This window comes from Myotis daubentonii, chromosome 13, assembly GCF_963259705.1.
Source record: "Myotis daubentonii chromosome 13, mMyoDau2.1, whole genome shotgun sequence".
NCBI classification, from domain to species: domain Eukaryota; kingdom Metazoa; phylum Chordata; class Mammalia; order Chiroptera; family Vespertilionidae; genus Myotis; species Myotis daubentonii.
Window position 1 is genome coordinate 47,923,740 of NC_081852.1, and position 20,385 is coordinate 47,944,124.

A 20,385-nucleotide genomic window follows, 5' to 3' on the forward strand; every position below is an offset into this window, starting at 1 on the left:
TTCTGTAGATGTCAGTATTTCTGCATGAGTCTGTGAGTGTGTGAGTGTGTGTGTGTGGGAGAGGGGGAGGCTACTGGTGAGCAGTCAGCTCCTCTGGGACCAGCCTGGCAGGGGCCCCATGGGAGAAATTAATTCCCATTTGGAAAATGGTTTTGGCACTTACATGCTTGATCTCTTTCACTGGGCAGATTTCCAGAGCTGCTCCCCCATCTTGAGGGCAGGGTGGGCTGGGGTAGGAAGAGCACAGAGGGCGGCAGCTGCAATACCAGGAGCCCTCCCCCCTCCTCTCCTCTTCTTCCCTGCCCCCCTTCCTCCTGTCCCCACTTCAACACTCCCCCCAGGGTAAAGAAGTGACCCATTGCTGAGGGTTGGTGTGATGAGTGGATGACACCCACAAATGTACCCGGACATACATGTCACCCTCAGGTTGGTCTCTGGACTAACAGGCTCTAGATGTGGGGGTGCAGGGACCTGGGCGATTGGTTCCCACTCTAGCCTGTCACAGAGGCAGCTGCTGTGACCTAGAAGGATATGGCTGGCAGCTCAGAGGGGAAGCCAGGCCTTGTCCCTTCCGCAGCTGACTCCCCACTTCTCCTTGGTTCCTTGATTCTCAAACAGGCAGCAGGGGAGAGGGCCTCAGATGGATTTATGAGATGTGGGATTAGCACGGAGGGAGCCGCCTGTCTCCTGGCAGCAGCTCTGGAGGCTTAAGGGCCAGGGCGAGCCCGGCAGGTGTGTCTGTGACCATATGTACACACGCACACCACACCCCACTTGTGCTTATGGGCTCCAGGAAGGCAGGGGTCAGGCTGATCCATCTCTGTATTATCTTTTTATTTAAATATATTTTTTTATTTATTTCAGAGAGGAGTAGAGAGGGAGAGAGAGAGAAACATCAATGATGAGAGTCGCTGATCGGCTGCCTCCTGCACGCCCCACACCGGGGATTGAGTCTGCAACCCGGGCATGGTACCCTGACCAGGAATTGAATTGTGACCTCCTGGTTCGAAGGTTGATGCTCAACCACAGAGCCACGCCGGCTGGGCCATCTCTGTATTATCTTAGCCCAGCCAGTGTCTGGCACACAGTGGGCACCAGCAGCTGCTTGGTCAGTGTGTCAGGGGGCAGAGTGTGGGGTACAGGCCCTGGCTCTGGACCACATGGCAGTGGGGGCTGCAGGTGGCCGGGGGAGGCAGATGAGATGGAGCCATCAGGCACGCTTCAGAAGATGAGACCTGAGACCAGGCAAGGTTGGAGAGGAAGAGGAAGGTGAGTTGGTGTTCTTGGTGAGAGTTGGAATCCCATTCCTCTCTTACTGGCCATGTGACTTTGACCCAAATTGGGGATGATAAGGTTTACCCCAAAGGCTTGTAGAAAGGATTAAGTGAGCTAATACGCATAGGGGCAGTACACCTAACCACTCATTCAGTAAATGGATGTGCTCTTGTGAGTTTCCACGGAGGCTTCTCCAAGCTTGTGTGTGCTTGCGAGTGTGGACACCACACACACCTGGCTGCCTCCAAGGACCAAGATCACATCTTCTGCCTCCCTGCAGGGGGCGGGGGGGCGGTCCCCAGGACAGAAGGTGTTGTGTCTGCCATTAGGCACACACTGACTGTGTGTATGCATGTGTGTACACGTGAGCGAGCGTGGATTTGTGTAAGGGGAACTAAGGAAGATGTCTGTGTGGTGTGTGGATTTATGTGACTGAGATGTGCTCCCTCTCATTCTCTCAGGCTGGCCTGGGGGCTTTGGGGAGGGTCTGGGAAGACTGGGACAAGGAGCTGAACCTGGAATAGATCTCAACTAGAATCCCCTTCTGGAATCTTGGGGTGGATGGGAGAGTGGGAGGAGGAGGGTTGGTTCCCTCCTAGCAACTAGGGTATTGGGAGCACATCTGTATGCACATCTGGCTGCTGGAAATGTCAGAGACTGGGATGTTGCAGAGTGAGTGAGAGAAGGAGGCTCAGTGTGGAGATTAACTTGGCTATGAGGGTAATGATCCTGCCCACTCCCTGCCACTCTCCTCCGCCCACCTTGTCGTCATGAATTTATTTAGTTTTCCAGGGAACAGCAGGACCTGCTGTAGACATAGCCGGGCATCTGGGAGAGAGGATGAGGTGTGTGGATGGCCTCTGCCCCTAAACAACAGAGGTGTATGCATGGAGGCTCAGAGGTCATGCAGCAACTGACTAGGGTGCAGTGGTCATGGAGCGGGGAGGGCACTGAACGTGCTGGCCAGCTAGCAGGGCCCAGGAAGGACACCTTGCAGCGATACAGACATGAGTTCAGAGCCAACCCACCACTGTCTAGCTGTGTGACCCTGGGAGGTTATTATCTTTCAGAGCCTGTTTTCTTTCTTTTCTTTTTAAAAATATATTTTTATTGATTTCAGAGAGGAAGGGAGAGGGAGAGATAGAAACATCAATGATGAGAGAGTATCATTGATCAGCTACCTCCTGCACACCCCCTACTGGGGATTGAGCCCGCAACCCAAGCATGTGCCCTTGATCAGAATCGAACCCAGGACTTTACAGTGCTCAGTCCAATGTCAGAGCCTGTTTTCTTATCTATAAAATGGGACTAATGGATGCTGTATTGCTGCATAATATATCTATTGCTGCATAACAAATCACCCCAAGAATTAGTGGCTTAAAATAACATTTAATGATCTCATATTTCCTAAGGTCAGGAATCTGACACAGTTTAGATAGGTGCCTGCATCTTCCTGTCTTGTCAGGTTGCAGTCACATTGTTGGCCTGGGCTGTGATCTCATCTGAAGGCTTGCCTGGAGGGCATCCATATCCAAGCTTACTCACGTAGCAATTGGCAGTCGTCAGTCCTTCCCCATGCGGGCTTCTTCTCAGGGCTACCTTACTACGTGGCAACTCATTTCCCCAGGGGGAGCAACCCTGGAGAGGCAAGAGAGAGTAACCAAGATGGAGACCGAAGGCATTTTATAACCCAGGCTTAGGAGTGATGCCCATGACTTCAGCTGTATTCAGTTTGTTAGAAGCTGGTTGCTGGATCCACTTCACACTCAAGGGAAGGGGATTACAACAGGAAGGGCATGACTGTGGTGAATGTGGGGATCATTGGGGCTGTCTTCAAGGCTGCTTCCCAGAGATATTTGCCTTTTAGGGCCTGGGCGGGTGAGGCAAGGTTGTACATGACAGGCATCTGGTACAGCATCTGATATGCAAGAAAAAAAATCAACCCTCGTAGCCTTCCTTTCCCCCCTTTTCCCACAGGCAAGTGGGGAGCTATGGAAGGTTCTTGAGCAGGTAGGGCTGTTGGCAGGCATGTGGAGTGGGGGTCTTGGTGCTAGGCAGCGAAGGAAGCTGTCCCGTAGTCCTCTTTTTCTTTAATTTCTCCACAGGACACCAGGAAGGGAGAAGTACAAAGTGGGTGCTCCTTGGACATTTGTCAGTTGATCGATAGATTGAAGAATTGGGCAGTGGCAATTCACTCAATAGCTTTCATTGAGCGCCCGCTATGAGTGTGCTTTGAGCTAGGCACTGGGGAAACAGCAGGGGGAAGGACAATGGTTTCACCTTAGCTGGTTTGCTCAGTGGATAGAGCATCAGCCCGCAGACTGAAGGGTCACGGGTTCAATTCCAGTCAAGGCCATGTAGCAGGGCACGTACCTCGGCTGCAGGCTCCATCCCTGGCTCAGGGCACGTGTGGGAGGCAACCAGTCGATGTGTCTCTCTCACATCTATGTTTCTCTCTCTGTGTGGGTCCCCTTCCCTCCCACTCTCTCTAAAAATCAATGGAAAAATATCCTTGGGAGAGGATTCGCAAAAAAATACAAATAAAAAGACAATGGCCTCTGGCCTCAGGAGGCTCGCAGTCCGCTAGGGAGACACACAAATGACCCCGAAGGCTTTTCTAGCCAGAAAACCGCACTGAAGGTGATCTGAGTGGCTCTTTCTCAGCTGTCCCAAGGGTGGCACGTTCTGGGCTGGAGAAGACAAGTCAGTGCATTGCATACAGGGGATGCCTCGGGACATTTGGGCTCAGTTCTGTGGAGGAGTCAGAGTTGAGAAAGGTTGCTGGGGTGCTGGATGCTTTCTTAGGGGTGTGTGGAGTCCCTGGAGGTCCATAGCAGGGCCCCTAACCTAGCCTGGGGTCGGAGAGACTTCTGGGAGGGAGCGGAGCTTACTATTAAGGCCTGAAGGATGAGAGAGAGAATATATGGGTGAGGAGGAGGAAGGAAAAGTTCCAGCAGAGAAGAGGGTGTGGGCCAAGCCTACAGGCAAGAAACAGGTGAGGGAAGTGGGCCCCTTGAAGGAACCCAGAGAAGTTCAGATCTGCCCAGTTTACAATCCTTTCTGTTTCCCATGGCCTCGCCCCACCTGCTCTCCCACCCTTAAACTGTCTCCCAAAGTCTTTCCATATAAGCTAGTCCCAGTCAGGACCACCCTGCCAGTCTGGGATGAGGACATTTGGGATAAGATGAAACGGAAGTGCCTGGACAGAAGTGAGCTGATCATTTCCTCTGGTGGGGGTTGTTGCTTTTATATGAAAAAAAATAAGACCTTGTGTTGGCATCAGGTGTTAAAGTTTGTAAAATTCTTTTGCATCTGTGAGCTCACTGGGTCCTCACAACAACTTGGAGAAGTGGGCAGGGCAGCTATGATGACCCCGTTTTCCAGAGAAAGACATCAGGTCCAGAGAGGTAAAGTGACTTGCCCAAAGTCACACAGCAAGTCTGTGGCATGGCCAGGGTTGCTCCACCCCACTGTCCAGAGAGTGAGACAAGCCTCTCTCATAAGGGATGCAGATGGTCATGCCAGCACCGGAATTCAGGGCCATGGGTTCAGAACAAGGCGATCCTGAACGCAGGGGGATTCAGCGGGGCTTGAAAGATGGGTGGGATTTGGAGAGGTGGGGCAGGGAAAAGATATGTGGGATGGGGAACGGCTTGAGCAAAGGTGTGGAGGTGGGAGAGCACAGATTAATGTCAACAGCAATAATAATTATTATATAGTAATTGTAATTAATAACTATTATTATATGTAACTATTATTATTACTAGGGGCCCGGTGCACGAAATTCGTGCACTGGGTGTGTGTGTGTGTGGGGTGTCCCTCAGCCCAGCCTGCCCCCTCTCACATACTGGGAGCCCTCAGGCGTTGACCCCCATCACCCTCCAATCGCAGGATCGGCCCCTTGCCCAGGCCTGACGCCTCTGACAGAGGTGTCAGGCTTGGACAGGGGACCCCCATCTCCCCCCGATCACTGGCTCTGGCCCCCGCCCAGGCCTGAGGCCTCTGGCCCAGGAATCATGCCTGGGCAGGGGACCCCCATCTCCCTCTGATCGCTTGCTCCACCCCCCGCCCAAGCCTGACGCCTCTGACCCAGGCTTCAGGCCTGGGCAAGGGGACCATCATATCCCCCCAATCCCCGGCTCAGCCCCCCACCCAGGCCTGATGCCTCGGCCAGAGGAGTTGACCCTCATCACCCTCCGATCACCAATCACCAGATCGGCCCCTTGACCAGGCCTGAGGCCTCCGGCAGAGGTGTCAGGCCTGGGCAGGGGACCCCCAGCTCCCCACGGTTACAGGCTCCGCCCCTGCCCAGGCCTAACGCCTCTGGCCTAGGTGTCCGGCCCAGGCAGCGGGGACCTGCAGCTGCAGCGGCCCCACGATCGTGGGCTCCACTTTAGGCCCAGGCAAGGGACCCCTAGCTCCTGGGACTGCCAGCTTCGACTGTGCCCAGCTCCCATCACTGGCTCCACCCCTACTTCCTGCTATCACTGGCCAGGGCAGAAAAGGCACCTGATTCTCCGATCATGGCTGGGGGGCAGGGCAAAGGCGGCCCCAGGGCCGCCTTTGCCCTGCCCCCCAGCTCTTAGCTCCCCCCTGGGTTTCCGCTCACTGTCAGTAGCAGGGGGCTTCTTCCTGCTTTCCCTTTCGCCTCCCTGCATTGTGCCTACATATGCAAATTAGCCGCCATCTTGTTGGCAGTTAACTGCCAATCTTAGTTGGCAGTTAATTTGCATATAGACCTGATTAGCCAATGAAAAGGGTATCGTCGTACGCCAATTACCATTTTTCTCTTTTATTAGATAGGATAGCAGCCACGTACTGGGGTTCCTTTTACATACATCATCTCATTCAATCTTCACAAAAATCCCATGAAGAAGGTCTGCTGTGACCCCCTTTTACAGATGAGAAAAGTGAGGCTCTCGGAGGTCTCACAGCTAGTGACAGAGCTTCTGGGTTTGCACGCAGCAGGTTCAGGTTCCTATCTGGGCTCTTTACTTTGGCTGGGTGACCATGGTAACTTCTCTTCTGAGGACCTGTGCCCAAGTGGCATTGGGGCAGATGAAGAGTTGCCTGTTAAGCCACATAGGGTTTGGTCACAGCCATTACTATTGCTCCCTCCCTGTCTCTCCTTGGCAACCCAGCTCAGCCTGGCCTGTGCATCCGCATCTGGGGTTCTGGGGGGATGGTTCTGGGGCAGAGCTTGGCGAGGGCAGTGGGAGGTCACTCTGGAGGCTACGCTGCGTGTGGGCATCTCCCCTGGGTCCCTACTGAGAGGCGGGAATGAGGTCTGGAGCTGGTTGAAGGTCACCTGGAGGGCTGGCCAGGCTTGTGTCTGGCAGCTCATAAATGCCCAGGAGGAATGGGCTGTGTGTGTGTGGTGGCTGGGGGGGGAGGGGGGGAGAGGGGAGGTGGGGGGAGTTTCCATTGTGTCAGCAGCAGCCTCGCCTGTGGGGGGTGCCCCCACTGTGGATCCCTAGAAGCTTGTAAACCTGTCACTAAGGTGGGGCTGGCTGGGAGCCAGATGGCAACACTGGGGCTCCACCCAGGACCAGGGGCCCCCAGGAGAGCAGTTGCCTAGCACACAGGCCCAGGCTGCTCCCTCTGCCGGGACTGGCCAGTGCTTTCCCCTCTCTACCTGCCATCTTGGCCTTGGGAAAATGAGCACTAGCACTAGATGCTGAGTATGGTAGAGGACTCTGGCCGTGGCATTGGAAGACCAGGGTGCAAGTCTCAGCTCTTCCACTTAATTGCTCTGTGACCTCAAGCAACTTGGCCAACCAGTCTGAATCGCAGCTCACTCATCCATAGAGTAGGGACCTTAAGGGGTCCTGGTGTATGTCTCAGTGCAGGGAGGGCAGCTATTTGGATGGTATAGCTGCCCCTAGCTGGTCCTTGGCATCGAGCTTTCTCAAGGTTCATTCTCATTTTGCTTTATCTCCTTCCTCCCCCCAGATTATAATGCCGGCTGAGATGGGGAGAGCGGGAGAGAACAGAAACGGGGCAGGGAGGTGGTGATCCCCTGGTCAGGGCTGCCATGTTGCACATCTGTGAGGGCACCATTCCTGTTGTAATCCATGAGAATGGTGCCCCCTGGAGGTGGGCACGGCAGCACTTACTTTTCTACACGTGGTGGATTTGGCTCTTGTTCAAAGAGGAATTGCTGCCATTATTATTAGATGGGTTTGGAGGCAGGTCCATGTGTGATGGGTGTGTGTTTTATGTGCAGTGTTCTGTATGTCCATGTGTACATGAGTCCAGCCATGTGTGCACGGTACATGTGGAAAGGTGAGATTTCTGGTCTAAGGGATAAGGGAAAAGATAAGTTTCTCTCCCTTCTCTGTCTTCTAGGGTCTGGATTACCTTCATGCCTTCATGTGCTCACAGGCGTGTGTGTGCACTCCCCTGTTCCCTTCCCCACCTGTTCTGCTGTCAGCCAGGGAGGCTGGGCTCTGGCCCACCCCACATTCTCCCTGTGGAAGGGAGGCCTGGGAATGATCCTTCCAGGGCCTGGGTCTTTGGACCTTGGGTGTCTCCACTGTATTTGCTCAGCACCAGTGATTTCTATGCCTTTATTGAAGGCCCCAGGACCCCAACTGGGATGGGTGGGAAGAAGAGAAAGCATTTTGAAGGGATCTGAGGGCCTGCGGTTGCTCCTTGGGTTATATACACATTTTTTTTGAAACTGGCTTATTTTACTCAGCATAATTATTTTGAAATTTATCCATGTTGCTGTCCATAGTTCATTCCATTTTTACTGCTGAGTAGTATTGCATTGTATAGATGTACCACAATTTGCTATCCATTCACTCAGCAGGCACTTTTTTCCTTTATGCTTTCATTTCTGTATATGTATATGTCCCTAAACAATGCGTAAAATTACCTTTTACCAGAGGTATTTTTTAAAATCAAGATTCAAGCTGGCCCAGCTGGTGTGGCTCAGTGGTTGAGAGTTGACCTATGCTCCAAGAGGTCGCCAGTTCGATTCCCAGTCAGGGCACATGCCTAGGTTTTGGGTTCAGTTCCCAGCGGGGATTGTGCAGGAAGCAGCTGGTCAATGTTGATGTTTCTCTCTCATTGATGTTTCTCTCTCTCTCTCCCTCTCCTTTCCTCTCTCTCTAAAAGTCAATAAAAACATTTTAAAAAAGAGTCAAGTTGTGCCTGAGGCTGGTATATGCCCAGTGAGTACCACTTCCAGGCAGGGCACCTGTAGCCAGTGCCACCCTCCCTTTGCCCTTCACCCCAACTGACCCCTTCCCTGGAATGACCTCCCCAGGGGCCACTTAGCCTCTTCCAGGTAGCCTTCCCAGACTGTCTGGGTCTCCTCCGAGCAATGCCAGCCCTCACCGCTTGGTGGCTTTCAAAGTCCTTGAGCACTGTTGGACAATTCTAGTCTTGTCTCCTTGGTAAAAGCAAGGCAGCTCCTTGTGCCACCCTCACCTCATGGGCTTGGCCTTCAGGAAGCTGCTACCAGGGAGGCCTGGAGGCTGCTGACTCATAGGGTGCCCAGTTGGCCCAGGACAGTGGGCACCGGTGTCTGGGCCCTCTGGGAAGGAGGATGCAAAAATGCAACGGGATGCAAAGGCAGCCTGGAGTGCAGTCTGGGAGCCCTCCCTGCTGCTCTCTCCCTCCCTGTCTTCCTCTCCTTCCTGGAAACCCCTCCTCCCCTTTAGGGAGTGGCAGGCTTTCTGGGCAGGCCTGATGCTGACAGAGCTGTCTGCATTTTTTTTAAGGGTTTTATATTTAAGCTTTATTTATTTGCTTATGAATAAACAAAGTTCAAATGATTTCAAAATTCCAAAAGGCAAATGGGTAAACCAAGAAAATTATTTCTTCCACTATTATAATCTAGCCGCCCAGCTGATTTTCCCAAAACAATCGAGTTATCAGTTTCTTGTATGTTTTCCATTATGTATTTGTTTTCTTATTTTCTTCTTCTCACACAAGAGATAGCAAAAATACTTTGTTCACTTTGCTTATTTTATTTTCCCCCTTTATTGATTAAGATATTACAAATGTGTCCTTATCTCCCCAATGTCCCCTCATCCCCCCAATCCTGCCCTTACCCTCACCCCCTGTTGTCCACATTCATCGCTTATGCTTATATGCATGCATACAAGTCCTCTGGTTGATCTCTCCCCCTCACCCCCACCCTCCCCTGCCTTCCCTCTGAGTTTTGAGCATCTGATCGGTGCTTCTCTGTCTCTACATCTGTTTTTGTTCATCGGTTGATGTGGTTCATTATAATCCACAAATGAGAGTGCTTTCTGCATTTTTAAATGCCTGCCTCGGAGGGACCAAAACTTCCCAGACCTCTGTCCTGTTTTGTGGCTGTCTACTTCCCTGCCTCCATCTCCCTCTCCTCCATGTCTCTCCTCAAGATGATGGGGTGGGAGGGGACTGCCCTTCCTGATGGGTGGTGCACAGATCTTGGGGAAGAAATGAATACCCTCCCACCCCCAAGACTGCATTCATAATGTCAGTGCTGCTAATACATGTCTTAGAGCCAATGGGTAGAGGCCACCCATTGTGCCAAAGAGGGCAAGTGACTTCCCATGGTCACGTGGCCAGTAGTGACAGACCAGTCATCTGACACCTCGTCCTGTGTTCTTTCCTCTCTCTGCTTTGTCTCCTGTTTATAAAGCGCCTCACATGGTTGTAAAGCACCTTTTGTGACCAAGTCCTGTCCCATACTCATCCCACTTTGGGCTGTGGTGGAGCTGTCTGTAGAAGAAAGCGTTGTGCCTCCCTGGCCAGGGGTTCTTGAGGCAGATCTGAGTTCCTTTAGGAAGCCTGGGTGAAGAAGGAAGGCAGCCTGGGGTGGAGGGAAGTGGTCCCGAAAAGAAGAGAAAGAGATGGGTGTCATCCTGGGGCTGCAAAGCTTGCCCCACCCACTTCCTGGTCTCCAATGGCAGCCCCGTGGTCACCTGTTCACTACAGCCGTGTCGGTCCAGCTCCACTGCCTCCTCCTCCTCCTCCTCCCCTCTTCCTCTGCTCCAGGATGTCTCTCTGAGAAGTGACCTGCCTGCCTGTCCTTTCGGCACTTAGCACTGCCTACCATTTGTATTGTGATTTCTGTCCATGTCTTATCTCCCTTCCTGGGCCGTTGGCTTCTTGGGGAGGGGATCCTTAGGTGGTTCATGCCTGTATCTCCAGTGCCTCGGACGGGGCTTGGTGTTCAGCAGATACATGGTGAATATTTGTTGGGAAAAATAAATGTTGGTGGTAGTGAGTGACAGTGTATGGTGGTGGATGTTGGTAGTAAATGCTGATTTGTCACAGAGGTTGATGGTAGAAGACAGATGGTGGGAAATACTAGGGAGAAACAGTAGATGGTAGTTCTTGTTGGTCATGATGGTGGTGGTGGGAGGTGATGGGTGAAGGATGAGGGTAGATGATGGTGGTGGGAGGTGATGGGTGAAGGATGAGCGTAGATGATGGTGGTGGGAGGTGATGGGTGAAGGATGAGCGTAGATGATGGTGGTGGAAGGTGATGGGTGAAGGATGAGCGTAGATGATGGTGGTGGGAGGTGATGGGTGAAGGATGAGCATAGATGATGGTGGTGGGAGGTGATGGGTGAAGGATGAGGGTAGATGGTGGTGGTGGGAGGTGATGGGTGAAGGATGAGGGTAGATGATGGTGGTGGGAGGTGATGGGTGAAGGATGAGGGTAGATGGTGGTGGTGGGAGGTGATGGGTGAAGGATGAGCGTAGATGATGGTGGTGGGAGGTGATGGGTGAAGGATGAGCGTAGATGATGGTGGTGGGAGGTGATGGGTGAAGGATGAGCGTAGATGATGGTGGTGGGAGGTGATGGGTGAAGGATGAGCATAGATGATGGTGGTGGGAGGTGATGGGTGAAGGATGAGGGTAGATGGTGGTGGTGGGAGGTGATGGGTGAAGGATGAGGGTAGATGATGGTGGTGGGAGGTGATGGGTGAAGGATGAGCATAGATGACGGTGGTGGGAGGTGATGGGTGAAGGATGAGGGTAGATGGTGGTGGTGGGAGGTGATGGGTGAAGGATGAGGGTAGATGATGGTGGTGGGAGGTGATGGGTGAAGGATGAGCGTAGATGATGGTGGTGGGAGGTGATGGGTGAAGGATGAGCGTAGATGATGGTGGTGGGAGGTGATGGGTGAAGGATGAGCGTAGATGATGGTGGTGGGAGGTGATGGGTGAAGGATGAGGGTAGATGGTGGTGGTGGGAGGTGATGGGTGAAGGATGAGGGTAGATGATGGTGGGTAATACATGGTGGTATACGGTGAAGTGGGACATAGCAGTAGATGGGAGCAGGAGAAGGATGGTGGCAAATGGTGGCAGTGGTGGTGGATTGCCCTGATGGTGGAAATACTGGGCAGTGGGTGACTTCCTCCCCATCTGCCCTTCCCTAGGGGACCCTAGTCCAGCTCTTGGATTGCCAAGTTCTCTGACATGGTGGCTTTTGTTTTATTTGCAGACTCCATCGGGGGTTCCTTCCCTGTCACGTCTCACCGATGCCACCACAAGCAGAAGCACTGCCCGCCGGTGCTACCCGGCGGGGTGCTCCTGGCCACGCCGCTGCTTTTCCATCCACACACCAAGGGCTCCCAGATCCTCATGGACCTCAGCCACAAGGCGGTCAAGAGGCAGGCCAGCTTCTGCAATGCCATCACCTTCAGTAACCGCCCGGTCCTCATCTACGAGCAAGTCAGGCTGAAGGTGGGGCTTCCCTCCCCGCTCTCTGTCACTGCTTCCCCCTGGGCCTCTGAGCTTTATCTCACCCCCCCCCCCCGCCCCATCACTGCCTTCTCTTATGGCCATTACTACACCCTGTACCTTCTCTTTCCTCTCTGCTGCCTCTGTTGCTCTTCCTCGTCCCTCCTCTTTCTGTTCCCTTGTCCGTCTGTACTCCTTTCTCAACCTTCCCCGCATGGCAAAGAAGGAAGGGGAGCAGGGAGTGGCCATGGGGGCCACTAGCTCCTGGGGAGGGAAAGGAGCCCAAATGGTGGGCAAGCTGGGCAGGGCGACTCTCCATGGGGGTGGTCTGCAGGGAGGGGCAACTCCCTTCCCCGTGGGCTCGCTGAAGTCGGGGAGAGGCTGGGCCGGGCTGGGCTGGGCTGCGGGCTGTCTGAGGCCACCCCCCTGCCGTCCAGATCACCAAGAAGCAGTGCTGCTGGAGTGGGGCGCTGCGCCTGGGCTTTACAAGCAAGGACCCCTCCCGCATCCACCCTGACTCGCTGCCCAAGTACGCCTGCCCCGACCTGGTCTCCCAGAGCGGCTTCTGGGCCAAGGCGCTGCCCGAGGAATTTGCCAACGAGGGCAACATCATCGCCTTCTGGGTGGACAAGAAGGGCCGTGTGTTTTACCGCATCAACGACTCGGCTGCCATGCTCTTCCTCAATGGGGTCCGCACGGCAGACCCACTCTGGGCCCTGGTGGACGTCTACGGCCTCACGCGGGGTGTCCAGCTGCTTGGTGAGTGCCCGCTCTCTTTGGCCCCTTAGGTGCAGGGCACACCTCCAGGAGCTGTGATTTGAAGGGGATTTAAGACTCTTCTGCCTTCCCTTCCTTCTGTGAAACGGTGAGCCTGCCAGGCTCCCACCTGCCAGCGACAGACAGGCTAGAGTCAGACACACCCAGTGCTTTGAGACCTCCGTTTTCTCTTCCCCGAAGTGGGGGTAGTAATAACTGTTTCAGGGTTCTTTTGAAGGCTCAGAGAGCTGTGATGTGAAGCCGCTGACACCGTCGGCATCAGTGACTGTCGTCACCTCCACTCATCTTGGGCAATACTTAACGAACACCCTCCTGCCGCCGTGGCATCCTCGGGGCCCCACGCTTCAAGGCACTGGGGTCCCAGAGCTTGCATTTGCGCTCTATCCTGGACACTTCTGTGTGAGCCTCAGTCTTCTCATGTGCAGAGTGGTTGGGAAGACTATGCCTTAGCCCAGGGCCTGGCCGCATGGTGGGAGACAGAAGAGTGTCCCAGGTTTTGAGGAAGTCACAGTTTCGTTGGGGGAAAGAAGGGGAAAGGAAGAGGGAACAACATTCTGGCTTTTCCGTAAGCAAAGAATGCCCTTCTTCACGGTCCCCAAAGATCAAAATGCCATTCGGGCCTCAAGGCCCAGCTCGTAAGCCACCTCCTCCCTGAAGCCTCTCGGGTGGGACTCTCTTCTCCGTTCCTTGTGTCCCACCGCTTGGCACCTGCACGTCTCTAAGTGCTGAGGCATTGGCTGAGCCTGGGTCCATCCATACGTCTGTTCCCAAACAAGACGGGGAGGGCTCTGAGGGAGGAATCCATGTCTCAAGCACCCGGCTTCCCCTCCAGAGAGGAATCTTGTGCCGGATGGGTGGAGAATGCTGGGGAGTATTTACAGGGTGGGTAGGGGAGAGGACTGGAAAGGATGGATGGCTTGTTAGATGGAGGTAAGGGTGTGGGGCATGCTGAGGTAGACCCAGCGTGCTCACAGCCCCAGACTCACTGGAAATCAGGCAAGACAAAGCGAAGACCAGACACCATCAGGGCATAATCTGAGAGAACACAGTACATCGCTAAGTGGTGTGGTCATAGGATCCCTTCCATTTGCCAAGATGGTTTCCCTCCAGTTATCTCATTTAACCTCTTAGCAGCCGGCTTGGAGGGGGTGGTTTTTATCCTCATTTGACTGGGAGTGGATTGAGGCCCAGGGGAGACCTGGTTTGCCTGTGTAGGGATGTGGCAGAGCTGGGACTTGAACTGGGTGATCTGATGCCAAAAGCAGTGCCTTTCCCTTTACCCTCCAGTGGGTTTAAGCATGAAGGGAGGCAGGTAGTCAGAGGAGGCTGAGGTCAGCGAGGGAGGATGGAGTCCAGGAAGCCTTCTTGGAAGAGGAGGCTTAGGCTGGGTCTTCGAGTTCCAGGAAGGTGGCGGGGGCGGGGGGAGAGTGAGGGGAGTAGGAACATGCCAGGTGAGATGGGGCTTCCGAACCTCAGGGGCTGAGGAAGGGGCCTGGAGAGTAATCTGAAGGGCTCCACCCTGGGGCAGAGCCCAGACGGCTGACCGGGCCCAGCCCCATTCCCCCTCTTTGACTATAAATGGGTTTTCATGCAGCATTTTTAGTTTCATTTGGATTTCCCGGCAGGCTCCTCTCTGTACACCCGATAAGGCTGAGGCCCCAGCTGTAAATCACCATAATCCCCGGGCATTTTCAAACACTGATTACGGCCCCTAAATTCAATTAACAGATTAAAATATCTCTTCATTTTGTTCTTCCTAAATGGATTTTTAAAAAAAGAGATCCATCCAAGAATTCTTCGGTGGTGGGCGTGCTGCTCTATGCCTCCTTTAGCGCCCCTGCCCTCTGGGGATGCCCGCTGCTGCCGCCCTATGTAGTCCCAGGGTCAGTTTTCCCACCTCACTTCTCCCCCCTCCCCCCTACTTACCATGTCCCCCTCTCTTCTTGCTGCCACTTCCCTGCCCTTGTGTCCTCCTGAGCCTCCCTCCCTCCTGTTGGTGGCTCTGAGGATGGGTCTGTCTTTCCTGAGATGATTGTCCCCCAAACCTGTGTCTTATCTTTAGAGATTCCCTGCTAAGCCTGCCCCTTCCCCTCCTGCCTTTTTCCGAAATCTCTGGCAAAAACCCTTCAAACCCCACCTGGCCAGTGTCTGCTCCTCAGACCAGAGACACCCTGGGGTACCTGGCACATAGTAGGTTTGAAAGTCAGGCCATGGGCAGATTGGCCGTCTCCCCTGACAGAGTGGAGGCAGGGCTGTGGTCTCTTCCCTGGTTGACACCTCCAGGCAGGTGTCCCATCCCCACCTCCCCAGCCCTAACTATTACAGGGCTCGGCGGGCCTTCTGGGCTCCCGTTATGCAGATCACCCTCTTCCCTCGGGGCGCCCTGGCCCAAGCCTGGCTGGTATCTCCAAGAATAACAGCTTCCTACCTCCAGGAAGAAGGGCCTGCCAGCAACTAAATAAATACAACTTTTATGGGGTGATTAATACTTGGAGAGATAAGCTCCTATCCCAGCTTTTCAAACTCTCCCTGCTCCTGTCAGAAATGTTGGCTCAGGAAGAGCAGCCATATTTCTTGGCAGAAAGCTGGTGAGCCAAGATCTGCTCACAGATCCTCCCGAGCACCCCTCTGTGACCACCGCAGCCGGGGCACTGTGCAGGAGTGGGGGGGACACACGTTGGAAACCCCGCTCCTTGAAGAGTGTTTACATTGGGGGGCACGCCATTTAACTGTTCTGAGGTGTCCTAAGTCCAATTCTGCAATTAAGTGTGGCTGAAGAGTAAAACCGGGGTGGGGGTGGAGGGGTGCGACTGGGGAGCAATCCAGAAGGACTTCCTATAGGAGATGAGTTTCAAGTCAGGAGCCAAAAGAGGCGAAAAAAATGGGCTGGTTGAGGAGCAATAATTTAGGCCAGACAGAAGGGGTGTGCATAGGCACAGGGAATTAGCAGTCATTCAGGGAGCAGATCCTTCAGGGGAGGGGGTGACGCGGAAAGGTAGTGGGTGACTATGGAGAAGGGGTGTGCACAGGTGGCGGGGGTGTCCATGAAAGTAGAAAGTTTTCAGTAAGCTTCTGTGCTATCAAGTTTTTCAGTGAGAGGAAATGTGGCCCAGAGATGGGCAGGGGCCGGTCCAAATCCTCCCAGCCAGCCAGAGCCAGGCCCGGCCTGGGATTCAGGTCTCCCAGGCTGATCTGGGCACAAGGTCAATGTGAGATTTATTGCCACATCAAAATGGCAGGGGCTGAGCCCAGGAGGGCGTTGGGTGGGGGCTCCCAAGGCCGCGTGGCGTACTGCTTCTTTCCAACGTCTGCCCAGGTTCCCGGGTCTTGGTAAACGGTCCCACTTGCCTACTGAGGAGAGAGATGTACAGAGACTCCCAGGATAAGCTTTCTGAGGGCCAGTCCCTGGGGTGACAGGGAGAGACCTGGGCCTCTCCAGAGATGGGCCCTGGGTCAGGCTCCCTCCCTGCCCCCTAAGCTTAGCGGCTCAAAGAGTGTGAGCTGTCCCCAGTTGGCTGAAGACCACACTGCCATCTGGGGCTTCTGCTTCCCAGGCTAAACCAATATTTACCTTCAGCTGTGGCTGCCAGGGGCTGAGAGGCAAATATTAGTTTAAGGAGCCCGAGCCAAGCTCTTGGGATGGGAGGAAAGCTGAGGATGCTGATCGCGATTTCTTCCTCTTTGACAGTTCTCAACCCTTCTCGACTCAGAAATGAGCTTGCTGTTCCTTCTGCTTCAGAGACTCTTCCAGGCACTTCCTTTCTGCTCACCCCAAAATCTGCCAGTTATATCAGGGCCAACCCCAAACCCTCCCCTCCACCAGGGAGACTTCCCTGACCTCCTCCTTCCTCCTGACTGTTTGAAGCGCATGTAGATCCAAGTCCCCATCACGCACTGTGCTCTTTAAGAAGACAGCATGAATCCTCTTTGTATATATTGTAAAGAAAGTTATTATTGTGTTCATTTTGCAAATAGGGAAGAAGGGCACCAGAGTTTTGGTTCCATTGGGCAAAAGGATTCCGCTGCCTAAAAAAGTTTGAGAATCACCAGACCAGATGGTTCCGCAATCTATATGTCTAAGATTCTGTGGCTTGAAGATTCTATAAATCGAAGAGGCTGTGACTCTGGGAGAGTCTGCCCTGCCCTCCATGAGCCTCAGAAAGCGTGTGTTGCTAGCTTTCTTGTTGTTGGGTTCATATGGAGAGGGTGGAGGCGGGTGTGGGTTTCAGGGTAACCCCCTGAGGGGTGGAGAACCCCTCACCCATCCAAGTCATGCACTGCCCTCCTGGCTCCTTCCCGGCCCCTTCCCGGCCCCGTGCCAGCTGGAGACCGGCAGAAGGATGTTTATGGAGACAGTAAATGGGCTGGCAGCGCCTTCCACACAGGGGCCGGTAGATGCCCGCCAGCCGGCTTGGAGGCTGCAGGCTGACCCGTGGTCAAAGATTATCCAGAACTCCGGATGTGAGAATCTAAACAAACAAGACTGGGGCTGACAGCAGGCCCTGCTTCAAAGGAGCCCCTGGCCTGCCCCCCCGGCCTCCAGCCCCACTGCACTAGCGCCAAGGCCCTGCACTGGCTGGCAACCTGTGGGAGGCCTGGTGGGTCTCTGGGTGGGAGGTGGCCCTAGTGCCCTCCGCCTGGCCCTTCTCCTCTCCCTGCCTCTCCCCTCACTGGTCTTGTTCAGACGGTTCTCCAGGTGTTTGCTGATGCACTTTTCACTTCTGCCTGTCAATCTAACACCCTCTTGTTCTTCAGGGCCCAGGACAAATCTTATTTTTTTCCAAGATGCTGTCTCTGATTCACTCTGAAACAGGAAGGGGACCTCAGCCTCAGTTGGAAAGCATTACCTTACAAAGGGATATTGACCCTAAAGAAGAGAAGCCTCAGTTTTCTTCTAAAGGGGCCCAAGGAGTAGATATAAGGCCACATATGAACCCATGCAAGGAGAGGCTTCCTAAGGGTCACAGTTGTTCAGAGATGGGAGTTGGTGAGCTCCTTATCCCCAGGGGCATTCTAACAAAGCTGGGTGGGGACTTGGCAGAGATAAATAGATCTCCTCCTTTTTCTTTAAGGTCCTGTCTAACCCGGGACACTAAGCATTTTTGTAATGAAATTGTCTTCAAATATTTTCATGCCTCCAAGCTTCAAACCATCTAAGGCAGCGGTTCTCAACCTGTGGGTCGCGACCCCTTTGGGGGTCGAATGACCCTTTCACAGGGGTCGCCTAAGACCATCGGAAAACACATATATAATTACATATTGTTTTTGTGATTAATCACTATGCTTTAATTATGTTCCATTTGTAACAATGAAAATACATCCTGCATATCAGATATTTACATTACGGTTCATAACGGTAGCAAAATTACAGTGATGAAGTAGCAACGAAAATAATTTTATGGTTGGGGGTCACCACAACATGAGGAACTGTATTAAAGGGTTGCGGCATTAGGAAGGTTGAGAACCACTGATCTAAGGGTTCCTGGCTCTCCAGGGCCCAGGTTTTGGCTTCTCCCTTTCTCCTTAACCCCTGCCCAAGGTTGGGCACACAATGGGTCAGTGAGTGGGTGCCCTGAGTGCCACCCTGGCTCAGGCCTCCCTGCCCTTTGCAGGGCCTGGTTGTTTCCGCCCGGCTCCGGGGATCTGCAGAGCCACCGGCAGGCACCGATTAGGCAGAGGTGAAGACTAACAAATGCCTTCCTGCAGAAGGGGACAGGAGAGGGGGCAGCTTAGCAGCTTCTCCCATGGCCTGTGCCGCCCCTCCCCCCACCATAAAACCTCCAGAGTGGGCAGCCATGTGTCCCAGGCACCGATTACATAACGTGTTGCTTCCAAATGTGGGGCCATCCCACTGCTTGGGGTTATAGGTTGCCTGTCTGGTTTTTCCAAGCTGTCTCTCAGAGCTCAGTCTTGGGCTGAGGTTGGTCCCAGGGTGTGGGAGCGGGGACCCTTCCCTGACCTCCGACTTGATGTCAGCTCACCCGTCTGTGACCCTTGCTGACCCTTGCTGTTTCTTCGGAGGGTGCTCTGACCAGCTCCTGGATCTCAGGTTTCATCTATTTCAGGGCCCTGGCACAGCTGGACACACCAAGGGGATTGTTATTTTGGAGCTTGCTGGCGGCCTGCAGCTGCTCCTGACCCCAAGGGGTGGAGGGGATGGGAGAGAAGACATGGTTGAGCTGGGCACTCGCCCCAGGGATTCAGTTTTTAGCTGTTCCCCAGCATCTCTCAGCTCCTGCAATATTTCAAGCAAGGCCAAAGGAGTCATTTTCCTGTCTCTTCTCTCTCTCTGCCTCCCACTGATTTCTCCTTCTTGCTCTTCTTTCTTCTAATCTCCACTTGTAGCTTCTCCCTCCTGGTCTTTGGTCAGTGATGTCATGCAGTGATTATGTCTTGGCTGCTCCTTGTGACTGCCATAAAGTCCTGCATTTACGTTCAAAAAGTTAATTGCCTGAGTGCCGGTGGGCCTGACTTTGTTTGGCAAACTCAACGTGAGCAAATACTAATATCTGAATTTATCAGGTACCCAGGTGCCAGGGGCTTCGACTTGCCCTCTGATCCCTGTAACAACATCAAGAGACAATTACCCTTACCCCTGTTCTCTGTGTGAGTGATCTGAGGCTGAAGAAGGTTGCTTACCCACAGGCCACCAGCCAAGGACTGGATTGCATGCCTGAATCACCCCAAAGCCCATGCACTCTCTTCTGAGCCACGTCCATGTAAGAAGATAATAACAGTGGCTCATAGGAACCTGGTGATGATTATATGTCTATGTATCTTATTCCACCTCATCTTCACAGCATCCCTTCTGAGGGGAGTATTAGAACACAGATGTGTACCCGTCAGTAAATGTTGATTTCACTGCTGAAGAAGAGGGGCCCAGAGAGGTTAAGCTATTTGTCCAAGGTGATACAGCCAGGAAATGGCAGAGTCAGGATTTGAACCCAAGCTGATGACGTCAAATTCTTGCACTTAATTATGCTCCCATCGTGCTTACCAGTATATGGAAACTGGTTACTAATAAAACCTAGGCTACGGTTAGGTTGCATCATTAGAAGTATGGTATACATATCAAGGGAGGTGATGGTCACACTGTGCCTTGAGCTGGTCAGGGCACATCTGGATTACCAAATCTGGTTCTGTTCATTGTCTAACAGGTGGGAAGGTATGGGGGAGTCTGAGTATTCCCTGAGGAGAGCTGTCTTCAGTGTGGGGCTGAGGTAGTGGATATAAATACAAGGAGGTATATTTCAGCTTAAGAGAAGGAAACACTTTCTTTTTTTAAAAAAAAATGTATATATATTATTGATTTTTTACAGAGAGGAGGGGAGAGGGAGAGTTAGAAACATCAATGAGAGAGAAACATCGATCAGCTGCCTCCTGCACACCTCCCTACTGAAGATGTGCCCACAACCAAGGTACATGTCCTTGACTGGAATCGAACCTGGGACCCATCAGCCCGAAGGCTGACGCTCTATCCACTGAGCCAAACCAGTTAGGGCAGGAAACACTTTCTTAAAGTCAGAGTAGCTCAGCAATGGCGCAGGTTGCCTGGGAGGTAGTGAATACCCACTAGGGGCATATTCAAGTGGAAGAGGACTCTATATTCAAATAGAAGGGGCAGAGACCAGGAAAATG

General features: G+C 53.3%; 1 protein-coding gene across 3 annotated transcripts in view; it reads left to right on the forward strand.

Annotated features, from left to right (window-relative positions):
• NEURL1 (neuralized E3 ubiquitin protein ligase 1) overlaps nucleotides 1-20,385 on the forward strand; it is a 71,821-nt gene that overhangs the window by 38,713 nt on the left and 12,723 nt on the right. For all 3 annotated transcript variants that reach the window (XM_059661301.1, XM_059661302.1, XM_059661300.1), the window contains exons 2-3: nucleotides 11,732-11,973; nucleotides 12,408-12,729. In XM_059661301.1, the coding sequence (XP_059517284.1) occupies nucleotides 11,732-11,973; nucleotides 12,408-12,729 (564 nt within the window). The remainder of the gene's footprint in view (nucleotides 1-11,731; nucleotides 11,974-12,407; nucleotides 12,730-20,385) is intronic.